A 14687-nucleotide genomic window follows, 5' to 3' on the forward strand; every position below is an offset into this window, starting at 1 on the left:
TTACATTGTAACGGCCTAGAGTCTGGGCTGGCGAAGAAATCTTGGAAGAGACTCACATTCAAGAGAGGGTACTTAGGCCCTTGCAGCCCCGAGCACAGGTCAGGTTTTCCAACTGGCTTTTCCTGCATAGCGCCAAATCCCTTTCTGCAACACCTGAGCCTCCTCCTGTGCTGCCCTGACTGACCTCCAAGGCAGGACGGACCCTACCTTTACCTACCCACACCTTGGGGACAACGTACCTGACGCATTAAAACGTAGCGACTCTCAGCTCCCACAACCTTGATAGACTCCTCTTTCTGTGAGAGCAATGACTTCTATGAAAAGACTGAAGAACGCAATCAAAAAATAATTAGGATTATCAGGCTAATTGCTGCATACATTTTCTATTGCTAATAGCGATATGAAACACTAATTGTTGTTTACTGTGGAATGAATATTTAAACTTGTCAAGAGAAGTGGGGAAAAAAACAGGTTTTTCCACTTGGAATAGATAGAGACACATGTACATTGTAACATTTTAATTTTTAAAAAAGAAATTGGCATCCTATTAATACAAAGACACTGAAACTCCATACATGAAAAATTGCAAAATATATGATCACAGTACCCTCAAAACATAGCAAATACAGTTCAAAACCTCTCAAAACAGGCTTGAATGTAATGAAATATTAACAAGTATATGCAATATGCATTTCTTTTAATTTATCCTTTCCTATTACTGCTTTTAGGGTTCGTATTTGCAGGCTTCTTTCTGTCAGCTAGAAACGTTTGAAAATTATCTCTTCTTGAAATGTAGGATGTTATTCTCATCAATTTAGAGAAAACCAGAAATAAGAACTTCAAAAATACCCACCTAAAATTGTGACACTTTGCAGCACTGTAATCAAAAAAGCTTTTGAAGTTATTAATGTGTCCATTTATATTTTTCCCTTTTCTAATAAGCAAGCGCGATCGTAGTGCTTCGCCAAGAAAAAGACTGCAGCAGGTTGCAAATAATTAACACAATTTTGAACTGTAGCCACATTCATAATTCTACTGAAGTAAGTTTAGAAGCAACAGCGAAAAGCTAAAGTTACTCAGGGATGTAAGGCTAAGTACATATGTATACGCCAAAGATCTGGATTACCAGCTATAACAGTGCAGAAGTAACATTCAAAGCCTATTAAGAGCACACTATTAAACAGTAAATTAGCAAGAGTAATGGAAAATCAGAGAACAGAGGACTTGTGGGTCATCCACTTCATCTCTTCATGTCACCTGCTATAATGCAGCTTATTACAGGAATATATAAATACAAGAATAGTAAATCAGTACCTGCTTTATATAATAAATAACCTTTCTATATAATTTATGAAAATACAGCTACAGTAAAATCAGTGCAAAAAATGATCAAAATGTACTGAAGGAACACTGAGTCCCACCTGCCAGAATGCGCACCACAGAACACCCATATTTCATCTACTGCATCGTACACTGCCAAGAATTAAAAAACGCACAATGCACATTGCTATCTGTGCTATTCTAAAATTACAGCTATTTACAATGTCAGGTAAATGATATTAAAATAACGCAAGTGTTATTTAAACTGCACACTTCATTCTTTCTCATTATTTTTCTGATTTTAAATAACAACTTCTGTAATTGATGCTTTGAATGGAAGTCGCCCTCATGAGTCCATATTTGCACGAGCAGCCTTTTTGGAATTAAGAAAGTTCTTTTTCTTTTTCCTTGGAGAATTATGCAAAGAAAGAACTGGATCACTTGGCTCACGGAACAAAAACACCTTCTCCCCTGTGTCCAACAGCTCTATGGCTTCGGCAGTTGCAGTGTTCAGAGAAAGAGGTGGATCAGACCGTTCCATAGGAGGATGTGTAGGCGAACATCCAAGATGAATGAATGACGCTTTTTCCAAGAGGGCAAGTTGCTGCTTCTTTATCAAGCTGCATTAATGAAAAAAAATTGAATTGAAAAATGAAAACTTGGGCAAAAAAATCATAACTTCCTATATCATATCCTGACATAGAAGTGGTAACTTTGGAAGCTAAAGAAAGTCATATTTCAACAGAGAATTTTATTTTCCATTCTAATCCCCAATACTTTTCATATCATTTTATGATACACAAAATTCCACAAGGAAAGGTACCTTATAATAAATAACCATAGGGAAGATAGGCAATGTATATGAACAATGTGTGAATTTTGTGAATATGTACAGAAAAATCTTTTTAAGCATTTAATATTATTGTTTATTACGTGTAAATATGTTCTAGGAAACAAGCACCAAACAGCAGAACACTGTCAGAAAATGCATATTTATGAACTTATTTTCTGATTTCCAATAGATAAAAGAGGAAGATTGGCAATGAAATGAAGTATGCAAAAAAAATCATGTATGTTTCTTCCTGCTTTCTCCTTACCTATCTTTTCTCTTGTTTAAAGAAGGGATCTTTTCCAAAGTTCTGTTTATCAGATCTTGCCTTACTTTGTTCTCCAGTGCTTGCCACAACTCTTGGTTCTTCCTGAAGGAGCACGAAAGAAAAGAATTTCCAGCGCCAAATCCCCAAATATACACACTTTCCTCCCCTTCCTGATTTTAACTACCAAACCCATGACAGTAATACCACGAATACAGTCAGTAAGAGCGCTTAAGGATTTTTGCTGCCCTGCCATAAATGATTTAAATTGGGTAAGATCACACCTCAAGGGTCCTCGGGACCATGCCCTATCTGTTCCTTGACAAGTAGAGGGCCACAGCATCTGCTTTTCTCCCCTTCCCACATCATGCCAGGGAGTTGGGAGAGGGGGTTCAGGAGCACCTCTGGGTGTTAGCCGTACAGCTGTTAAGCTGGTGTTAACTGGGATAAACTGGAGGGATGAAGGCTTTGGGAGACTACATGTCTCTGTGAGTAAAGAGAAAAAACAGTGGCCATTTGTGACTTTAGTAATGAACGACAAAGGGACAGGCAGCTGCAAGGCTGAAACTTCCAGTATTAATATCTTTAGGAGCTATAGAAACCTGAAATCTGGTGTGCTATGAATACTATAAATAAAAAAGCTGGAAAGAAAATATTTTAATAAACTCCAATTAAAGTCAACAGAAAGAAAATTATCAGAGCAACATTTATAAATCTATAAAATAACCATTTAATTAAGTTATAAAATTATCAGTTTATTATAGTTAAAATATTTCATAAAATAAGGTAGCATTTTCAAAGTATTTTTACCCCACAAAAATATTTCAAAAGGAAACTTATGCACCTGTCATTTTTTCCTACTGCTGTCAATCTGCTTGTCCAGCAAATACATGTACCAGCAATAATCTTCTCCTGCAATGGTCTACCAAAAAATACCACACTTACCTTTTCTTACAGCTGCCAGACTCATCTGCATTACTGTCAGCAACACCATCTGAATATTTACTGATGGAATCGAGGACAGAAAGAACCTCACTTTGTGAACTGGAGGGCAGCAACAAATTCAGGATCCTGTGCAACATCCCCATTGGTACCCTTGTCAGTTTGGCTAAATAACCTGCCAGTCGGAGCTCCTTGAGGATTAATGAGCAGAAGACAGATAGATTTAGCATTGAAAATAAATGAAAGTGTTAACAAGTTTTAATTACTATCACTAAAGAATTATTCATTATAGAAAGAAAAAAATATTATTAAATAAAAGTGTTAACAAGTTTTAATTACTATCATTAAAGAATTATTCATTATAGAAAGAAAAAATATTATTGAAAATCATGTTAGTGGTGAAAGTTTTGGGGTCAAGTGGTCATAGTCCCATGTTCATTGTTGCTACCCACACTGGCCCATATATACTACAGTTGCCCATTTCTTTCTGGATATAGGCAACGTAAATGTTAACCAGTGCATCTTTGCATATGTGCTTTGGGCATGTACTCAATGCCCTTTGGTCTGAAAATTTACAATGCAACCATATTCTAGCATGTAAGGTTTAGTTAATTTGTGGATTGTACTGTTACAAAGAAATCCTTTCAAGATAGCAATGAAGTTATATAGCATTCCTTGGTCTGTAAAATTAGGGGGAAAAAACAGCCTCTGAAACCTAATGACAACATTTACATATTGCCATGGTTGAGCACCTCATTGTTCAGCCTCTCTTAATACCAGATTCTGTGATAAGCTCAGAGAACAGCTTGTAATATTTGTTAAGAGGTGAAGGAAACATCTGTTTTTGTTTTGGTGCTTGGTTTTTTTTAATCCAAATGTCCTCTCTGTTTTGGTCCAAAGGTCAGTGGTAAAGGATATTCACATAGTGTTCAAATAGACTGAGTTCAAATTTAGTTGTTCCCTAGACAATCAACCAGCCCCATTTCCCACCTCCCTCCAAACACCAAAGCCCCGTTGTTATTTTCTGCTCTGCTGTCAAAACTACTGAGTCCCCAGGGCTGTTTCTGTGGATTTCTCATGCGTATCAAATACGAAAAGTCTACAATATATTGAGAACAACACAGAAAGAAAAGAGTAGAGCAAATTAAAGCAAGTTAAATGCCTCAAAGGATGACAGAAAAAAGCTGTTGTAGTCTATTCAAACCATACCTGTATTTCAGGTAGCTGAAGTTAGGCAGAAGGTGCCAAATGTTCAGGATGACTCATGACAGCTGAGTCACCTCTGCTCTGCAGACCCTTCTATAAGCATTGACAGGGGATATGACTGTAAAGCCCATGTCACATAAAAACCCCACAAGGTCCCAGCATCCAAGACGACTGCTAATTTCTTGTCCACAGTGGATTCAAAATGTCAGAGCAAATGTTTGAACTTCGCCTCTTTTTTGCATGACGAATTTTCAGAGGAGCAAATGCACCTAGGAGATCCCTGTATTAAGTGAATCTTCTTTGAAAGAAGCCACTTGACCAAAAGGATGCTTTGTAAAGGACAATTCTTTCTGCTAAGTCTATGTAAAAACAGACAATGCAATCGCCCCCAAGCAGCCCTAACCCAAGTTTAGACAGTGTATTGGGTTTGCGTGGCAAGGTTTTGGTAGCAGGGAGGCTACAGGGGTGGCTGCTGTGAGAAGCTGCTAGAAGCTTCCCCCATATCCGACAGAGCCAAGGCCAGGTGGCTCCAACATAGACCTGCTGCTGGCCAAGGCCAAGCCCATCAGCGATGGTGGTAGCGCCTCTGGGGTAATGTAGTTAAGGAAGGGAAAAAGTTGCTGTGCAACAGCAACTGCAGCTGAAGAGAGGAGTAAGAAGCTGTGAGAGGAACAACTCTGCAGACACCAAGGTCTGTGCAGAAGGAGGGGCAGGAGGGGCTCCAGGCACCAGAGCAGAGATCCCCCTGCAGCCCACGGAAAAGACCATGGTGAAGCAGGCTGTCCCCCTGCAGCCCACGGAGGATGATGGTGGAGCAGAGATTCCACCTGCAGCCCGTGGAGGACCCCATGCCAGAGCAGATGGATGCATCTGAAGGAGGCTGTGACCCTGTGGGAAGGCCGTGCTGGAGCAAGCTCCTGGCAGGACCTGTGGCCCCACAGAGAGAGGAACCCATGCTGGAGCAGGTTTGCTGGCAGGACTTGTGACCTTGTGGGGGACCCAGGCGGGAGCAGTCTGTTCCTGAAGGTCTGCACCCCGTGGAAGGGACCCACACTGGAGCAGTTTGTGAAGAACTGCAGCCCATGGGAAGGACTCACACTGGAGAAGTTGATGGAGGACTGTCTGCCATGGGAGGGACCCCACGCTGGAGCAGAGGCAGACTGTGAGGAGTCCTCCCCCTGAGGAGGAAGGAGCAGCAGAGACAACATGTGATGAACTGACCACAACCCCCATTCCCCATCCCCCTGTGCCGCTGGCGGGGAAGAAGTAGAGAGAGAAATCAGGAGTGAAGTTGAGCCTGGGAAGAAGGGAGGGGTGGCACAAAGGAGTTCTAAGATTTGGGTTTATTTCTCATTATCCTACTCTGATTTGATTGGTAATAAATTAAATTTTCCCCAAGTCAAGTCTCTTTTGCCCCTGACAGTAACTGTTGAGTGATCTCTCCCTGCCCTTATTTCGACCCAGGAGCCTTTCGTTATATTTTCTTTCCCCTCTCCAGCTGAGGAGGGGAGTGATAGAGCGGCTTTGGGGGGCACCTGGCCTCCAGCCAGGGTCAATCCACCACAGCCAGCCACACGAAATAAAGAAATCAATCAACCTCCTTTTCCCATAACCATCCTCCAAGCAGACACCTCCAAAAGACCGGAAAACTAGCCCCTTGCCAAAGTTTTCTGGGCTCTTCAGCGTTGTTACAGGTTTTCTATGGAAACCACTGAGATACTAGAATGAACAAGACAAAATCCTAAGACTGATGAGAGATTAGTAAATTGATATGGTATCTAAACAGGCACCCGAGTTAGGTAAAAGATGTCTGTTCAGGCTACTTAGGGAAAGAAATGATTTGATTCTTCTCTGGAGAGGAATATAAATAAGAGCTTAAATCTTAATGTAGACACCTAAGTTTAATTTCTACAGTTGTACACAGACTCTGGTGTACTTTTGGTCTTTAAAAACTGTTCTTCTATAAACTTACAAAACCCAACATTAAGCAAGAATAAAATGACACACCTCTGTGTCCTATTCTGCTCTTTTTTGGCTAAATGGTCTCAGGACCTTTAACTCAGTAATTTAGATGTGGATGATTGACACATCATGACTTCAGTGCTGCTTTCCTCTGTAACAGTTTCCTCTTTAAAAGGTTCTTTTCTTCACTCTGACCCTTACCTTTCTGCATCAAGTATGATTTGGACTGAGAGGCAATGCTTTTCTAACCCAGCAGAACTCACAGTTAAGTACCCCTGCAAGGTGCCACAATGCTGTCAACAGTACAAAAAGCAGCACAGGCGCCCACCGGCCAGGTGCATCTAGCGTATGTACAGCAAAGGGAGTGCTGATGTGTGTGAACATGAAACAGCAGTGAGCAGCATGTTCAGATGCCCACAGATACTCAGAACAGCTTGCAGAAGTGGGAAGGAGAAGTGAACGTGCATGCAAACACAGGAATGTCAACACTAGTCAGACCAAAAGCCCTCCAGCCTAGGATGAGTTTGATTCTTCCAGTATATTTTATGGTAAGGCATCATAAAGATTAGGAATTCACTTTTTTCATAACATCTAACAGATACAAATGCTACTTGTACTACCAATAGCCTCATTTGTATTCTCTGAATTTAGCCAAAATAAAAATACTAATGTATAAATTGTAGTTTACAAACAGCAGAATTGCTTTTAAGTATTTGGACTGAGCAATGTGTATTTAAACAAATAATTCAAGAATCAATGAACTCAATCTGTGCTGTGTTTCAAGCTCACTGTGCTGTTTCCACATGACAGTCTGCCTGCATCATCTGCTGTCTCTAAAATGCAACTAGTGTACCTGGGGCTATAGTTAAGAGCTTACTTCAACGTAACTTCTCAGCCAGAGGCTTATGATGCTGAACTCACTATCATTCAAGCAAATCTCTTATTGACCTACATCTGTCTCCGTAAGGACGTAAGCTGAAACACAAAATGTAGGAAAATAAAACTTACCTGGTTTTCCAGAGAGGCCTGCATACACAGTTCTGAAAACTAGTCTAAAGGGGAAAATCCTCTTTAAACAATAGAATGATTTAAGATACAGAGGTCCAATAGCTATAGTTTCCTAATACTTGTCAATATGTGTTCTATAAATTGAAAGAAAATAGGGGGATCAAAAAGATTTAAAATTAATTCCCATATCAGCTCACAGGATAAACGCATCCAAAAGTAGGAACATATTACACTGTGAGCCTTAATAAATTAATAAATTACTATTCTATTAAGCACATACTACTTTACAGTTGAATTAAGAGTGGTCAGGTTTGGAATTACAGTTGGAGTTATTATACTATTATACTGAGAACAAAAATTTTGTTTTGTATATCTTCAGGGTCAATATGTACAGGTTTTATAGAATTCCAATAAAGTATGTCCCAGAATATCTGAGATAAATATAAACCCCCCCCAATGGTATATCTAATGCATATTTACACAAATTAATTATCTTAGGGAATCTTATGAACAAAACATACAGCACAGTCCCCCAAATATACACTGACAGTGCATCTGGTTTTTCAAGTGCAGTGAGGTGACAATGATGCTCTTAAATCTCTGCCTTCAAGATGTCAAAATCTGTAATTATCAAGGGTCATTGTTCACCTGCTAGGGTGCAAAGAGGACTGGGGACTTTGAAAATTCTGACATATTCTGTTTGCATGCATCTCTCACGTGCAAAACAATGATTTTAACCTCTCAACTCGCAGAATACATGCCATGCTTTTCAGATGCTCTTTCACGATATATCTGTGCCAAAGAAACGTAACAACCGTCACAGGAAGACAACTAAATAGTAAACAACTTGAGCAGCATTTCTACCTGTGCTGTAGAAAAGCAATATCCGCTTCCCCTCAGCTAAGTGGTATGATCTTCGGGAATGCAGGACAAGGAGTGTCAGTATTTAATTATCAAACTTTCTAGGACAGAAACGAGCTACAATAACGTGCAAAACCAGCACATTCCCAGTTAGTCCTGCGCAGTCTGATGATAAATGCAACAAACACTTCCAAAGGAACGAGAACACTGTCTTTGAACCGAAATGCTAAGAAAAGAGCCACGATATCTTGGGAAAGGGTTCTCCTTGAAATGATTCACAGCCAGCAGCAGCACCAGCACTGAGCCACCGGGTTTGTCCCTCTTCCCTTCCACCAAGTCCTACACAGCTGCTTCAGCACTCATCTTAACTTGCCACACATCTTGAATTCATGCCTTCATGAAAGAGGTAGATGCTGAGGCTCTGCCAGACATAACCAAACTCAAGGGCAGCAGAAGGAGAACTCACAACATCCTTTGCAAGATAAGAACTCTTCTGCTGAGCAGCTGGCTTGTTATGTGCATCTTCTTCCTACTCTTCTATGCCCAGGAGTATGGCAAGCTAAGAATCACACTATGAGATTAATGCACTATTCATGCTCTCTTTTAACAGTTCCCACTTAGCGATGACTGGTTTTGCCAGCCTGTTAAACTGCTAAATAACCATTGTACCAGATCCCAGCCGTTTCTTCAATTAGTCCAAGATTGCAAGGCTACAGTGGATTTGAAAGTACTGAAATTAAACTATGAAAACGGTCTCGGTAGTGCTAATCTGGAGGAGTTGGTCTGTGCTGTTTAAAGCCTCTATATGGCCAGTATTTCTAGATAAAGCATACTTTGACAGATAAATACATAATGAACTAGGAAAAAAAAAGTATAAAAAGAATTTCCAAGGCTATGGTCTACCAAGACTAATGACTTAAACCATAGTAGCACAGGGAAAGATCAGCAAAGCTCAAAGGACCTTTCCAAAGCATTTTTAATTTTTCTATCTGTTCTGATGTTTATTTTCTACTAATGTTGAATGAAGTTTATTTTATTTAAGACTTATCTTGTATTTATTGTATTCAAAATGTATCTGAATCACTGTATCCTTCAGCAAAATATTTACATAAGCTTGTTAACTCCTTATCTGTGTTACAAAGGAAAAAAAAAAGAAATGCTGAACAGGACAAAAGATAATCTTTTCTCCTAGAAAAGTGTTCCGAAATCTTGAATTATTACACAAATTGTAACTACACATGGGCAAATAAAGCCTCAAATTTACTATCACCTCTGAAGAATTATAGCTATCACTGCCCATGTCACCGTTCCACAACAGAGTAACTGAAAAGAGCAGGTGACTGCCTCATCAGCATTACGCAAGTTATTTTAAAGCAGCATAAATGAATACATATAAAGTTTAAAGTTATAAAGAAATAATCAGATTCAAATTCACCATGGCATGAATATTTACATCATAAGCACCCTACAAAGGCCTGCAGCAGAAATTTTTAGCGGTGTCAGCAGGATGCTATTTCTGTGAAGTCCCAATAAAATGGTAGGAGCTCTCTGTGCAGTAGGCCACGGGGGGCAGAAAACACAGCGAGAAGGAACTGAAGGTTGGAACAGAATTCAGCAGCTCCCAACAGCCACATCCATTTAGAATACACCAAACTGTCGAGGCCAACATGGTGGCAAGATAGTATGAAAAAAAAAGCGGTTGCAACAGGAAAACAACTCCACAAAAAAAAAACCCCAAAACCCCCACATCAAGAGGAAAGCAACAACAAAAGTAATAACAACCACCCCCCAAACTAAGGGAACACATAGCTTGGACTTAAAACTAGAAGGCTGGCAACGATGGCCATGACCACCTGAGCAAACACCTTCAAATGTTGCACTCAGTAAGACAGGCCAGAATGGGGTTTTGGTGTTTATATTATTATGCCCAGAGGATAGAGGCTCTTGGAAAGTGTAAGATGAGGGTTGATATCCCACTCTGCCTGATTGAATCCATTAGCGCAGAGTGAGATCCTCCATTCCAGGACAGCAGGTTAGCCATCAGGCTGCCAGACATTCAGAGGCAATGCTCTTCCAGCAAGGCTCACAGGACCCTGCTTTGAATGGAGCCCAAGTGTTCCCACGAGAGGCAAAGACTGAAGTGATTATCACAGTCCTGTGAGCTTTAGGAGTCCTTGATGTAAATTCCTTCCCCAAATCAGAGTAAGGATCTGAAAACATGTGCTACCTTCCAGGTGAATGTCCTAACACAGGTATAATATAGAGGAGTTTCACTCCAATCCTTCATGAGAGCAGTTATAGATATCTAACTCAGGAGAGAATAAAGAGTTCAGAAAGCTGAGCAGAAACAAGCTGAGACACAGGAAAAGCTAAGACCCTTAGTCTAAGTGGTCCCTCCTTGGCTTGCTGCCCTCTGAAGCTCCCAATTTATGACAGAGGTGACTGTAACCACTCCTGCCCCTGAAAGGCAAGGTGCCTGGATGCAAAAAGCTGCAACACTGAGTCTCTTTTCTAGCTATGTATCTCAACCAAGGCTTGCAGAAAAAATTTGGGAACAACAGTGATTCACTTTTAACACCTTTTGTGACACTGACAGGCAGCCAACAGATAGCAAGTTACCTGAAGAGGTGATGCTCTTTTTGAAAACAACATGAGTAATGATACTAGAAAATTTAACTGGCAACCCTTCTATCATTTAGTTTTGTTACACTATCAATGCAAATCCTTCCTAACACCAACTAAAGCCGAAACAAAACCCTTGTCTCATTACATGAAAATCAGACTGTAAATCTGTCTGTAAACCAGAAACTCAGGCAATTTAGTTCTCTCCATGGAATGAGATGCAACAGGACAACCCCCAGAAAGGATTTGTAAGTCAACAAAAAGAAATGTAACTCAGTAAAATTCAAATGGCTAAAAATAGGTCAGAATTAACTGAAATGAATGATAATACAGGCTGCAAACACCAGAACCGGTAGCGACTATTAGCAGAACTGGGTCCCAATACATCTATAATGGTTCCCAAAAAGGCAAGAAAAGCCCATTTCCAGATACAGCTGTAATTTAAACTTGGAAGCTTTGTTCAATTTCATGCTTACCTGACTATAAAGTGCCAAAAATGCATCCATTTCTATATTTTCCAGGAGATCTTCAAGCACTGCGCAATTCCATTGCTCATCTCTCAAGCTGAAGTGAAAGACAAAATTAACATTGAAATCTTCCCAGGCGCAATGACTGTATTACAGGAAACAATATCTGAAAGTCATTCATTCAGGAAGCTTATCTTTCTGTCAGCCAAGTTGGGTGAGCAGCATAACTTCTAAAATAAGCCAACTTTTCCTCCTTTCCCCCCTGAACTGCCAAGCAAACATCAGAGCAGAAATTAAGGCTATGCTCTTGCTCACGATTCAAATCTGGAATCGCTCCAAAGCGACAGTGATTCAACCTGTCCCCATCCTCTTCTTTTAACTTCATCGCCACACTTTATGGCAAGTTGTGGATCTTTTTGTTGCTGGAATATAATATAATAGTGAACAGTTAACTTCCTCACTACTGGTGACCACATCATGAAGCCATCCTTATGTCATTTGGGAAAAGTACAAAAATTTTTTCTTCTACTATGTTTTCAGGTAACTAAGATGACTAGTTGCAGTTTCTCTGAAGGATTCACTGATGTATCCGTACAGTAGTATCCAGTGACTCGCTACTTCTGCAACAGGAGAGTTGTTAATCTACATCAAGCAGAGGTCCAGTGCTTTCAGAATTAAAACAGACTTAAGAGTGCAATAACTCCACTCAAAGCCTATAAAAGCCAACTTTAATATATCAATTGTTCCATGGAAAACTCTCTATATAACGGAAAGCAGCCTCTCAAGATCTTACAAGAACCTTGAAATGTGGTAGGCTTTTAATACTGTGCAATACACATGGAAGTGTAATTTCTAACTCCTGTAACCCTAATGACGGTAATACAATACTTTGCAATGTTGAAAATTATCATCCTTTTTTGCTAGGTAACCTTTTTTTTTTTTATTTTGGTCACCGATACATATCTTTAATTAAAAACTGGCCAGGGAAAAATTGAGCCAGTCTCTGAAGAAGAGTTTATATATGCCATCAAAAACGATTGAATGACAGGGAATTCAGTCTACAATGTGACAGTGCAGATAGAAATGCAATTTAAATTGTCTCAGCTACTTCCTCTTACCCCAGCAGATCAGGTTTCATTGAAGTCCCTACCTATCTTCTTGGGAGATACAGAAACATGATTAAAATTGTTTTCCTCCTTGCTGCTAAGGAGTATTGTTATTTTTCCACTGTCCCCATCAAGAAATGGTGATTGCCATGCCACACATCCCAATCTATATGTAACTAAGTTGTTATTATTTCATGTTTCTTATTTCAATATTCCCAAGACTCCTCAGTTACCCTCTGGGCCACATCACAAAAATGCACTGGTCAAACATAGATGTATAGTCCCTCCCTAACACCGCAGAACCTTTAGCCTGCTTTTCCTCTGTGATATCGTATAGTCTATGAGGACTGCAGTGACTTAGTAAAACATGAGATCAAAGCACTTACCTTTGCTGGTGCAGATTTATATATCGCCTACATTTATTCATGGCTTGTCTTAGCAGAACTGTCACCTGTCTGTCTGCATTCATTTCCACAGCTTCACTAGAAAGTCCCAATCCATCTGGAGCCCACCTCTGCCTACTCATTAGATGCTGCTGCTGCTGGACTGACTCCTTATGCAACATCTCATACTCCAGCTTCCTGTCAAGTTCTTCAGTCTCCTAGAGGTTGAAAACACGTAATGATAAAAAGTCACAATTTAACTTGGAAGAACAAATTTCATTTGGAGTGAAGAAAAAAAGATGTTATCAGAAGTTCTGGTATTAGTTTATTCATTTCTCATTCTACCCAGTCACTTGCAGTCATCAGACTTTCCAATTCATTGCATGGCTCCAGTAACATGACTTGCATGCTATGAATAGCAGAACAATGCTGAAAGATATGAGTCAATTTTCATTGCATTAAAGGTCGATGCTCTCTGAAACCTCCCACTGCAGAGGACATCTAGAAAGTACCCTACCAGCATGGCTGAGATCCAAATAAAAGAATAGCACCATTAGAATTCATCTATAAACTGCATAAAGCCACTGAAACGTCTTGAGAAACTCAGCCAGACTGGTTTTACTTATACTGAATCAACAGCTAGTAACAAGAGGTTTGAAGATAAAAGAATAATTCACATTTAGTGTGATAAGAATTAGGGTTAAAATACAATACTCTAAAAAAATCAAAGGGTTCAAAACCAAAGTCTTAAGTGGGCAGGATCCCTCATGCCAAAGATCTCTCTCTGGTCAAAGAGTCAAGCTAGACATCAGAAGGATGGCTTCATATTCCAGTTTTCCAATGTCACTGTAGTCTGACCTCAACAAGTTGCTTAGCATTTCAGCGCCCTACTTCCCAATCTGTAGCTGGGAGAAAACACTGAATTTTAATCTATTCCTCCACCTCATCAGCTGTATCCAGACTAGAAATTCATGGGAGTATGGCATGTCTAAGTATCTGCTCCCCAGTCAGCAAGATTTGACATTGGAACTTAGATCCACTCTCCTAACACCATAACCGAACATTAACCGGCTGTCTCTAAGGGAATGAAGCAAATTCATACACAGCCAGATGTGTCTGTGCCACCGATTGGCAAAACTATCACTGATGCCAGCATTAGGGAATCCTGTGTAATCTGATAGATTTGTTTTAAAGTAACAGATGTTTAAATTTGCCAGCTAGTGTGACAAAGGAGCAGAAATAAAACACAGCAAGAAAGGTCTGATCACCAGGAGACAGTCCCCGTACACCAAACCTAACAGACACTCTAAATAGTGCCCAATTCTTTTTTTCTTTTTCCTCCCCCAAACAGGGCTCAACTCAGTTCCTGCACACTGGCTAAAGACTCCAGTGCTAGCTACTCTAGATCTGTCTCTTCTTCAATCCTTTTTCTTCATCTGTTCAGGGACAGAGAAGCTAAAAGCAACCTCTTTGCAGAGCCCTCTTACAGTTTCTGCATAAAAGGCAAGATTATATTATTTTTAATACTCTGTCTACACAGAACTTCCACCATTTCCTAAAGATTTAAGATAAATTTAAACAAAACAGGAGGCACATAAGCGTTCTAACTGCTGTTCTAAGAAAAACTCTGTAGAGATGACAACATTAAAATTTAACCAGGAGTTTTCACAGCAATAGCTGTCTAATGATGCCCTCTAGCAAAGAGGTTTTGCTCTT

The 14687-nt window shown here is 39.9% G+C and overlaps 1 protein-coding gene across 1 annotated transcript in view; it reads right to left on the reverse strand.

Moving 5' to 3' along the window:
• Positions 1 to 503: 503 nt before the first annotated feature.
• The window catches only part of EVC2 (EvC ciliary complex subunit 2), a 77886-nt gene continuing 63702 nt past the window's right edge, over positions 504 to 14687 (reverse strand). Inside the window, 5 exon segments of the mRNA XM_075752512.1 lie at positions 504 to 1940; positions 2418 to 2519; positions 3360 to 3547; positions 11492 to 11579; positions 12975 to 13189. Coding sequence (XP_075608627.1) covers positions 1667 to 1940; positions 2418 to 2519; positions 3360 to 3547; positions 11492 to 11579; positions 12975 to 13189 — 867 coding nt within the window. The 3' untranslated portion in view covers positions 504 to 1666.

Source organism: Balearica regulorum, chromosome 4 (genome assembly GCF_011004875.1).
Source record: "Balearica regulorum gibbericeps isolate bBalReg1 chromosome 4, bBalReg1.pri, whole genome shotgun sequence".
In the NCBI taxonomy this organism is placed as follows: Eukaryota; Metazoa; Chordata; class Aves; order Gruiformes; family Gruidae; genus Balearica; species Balearica regulorum.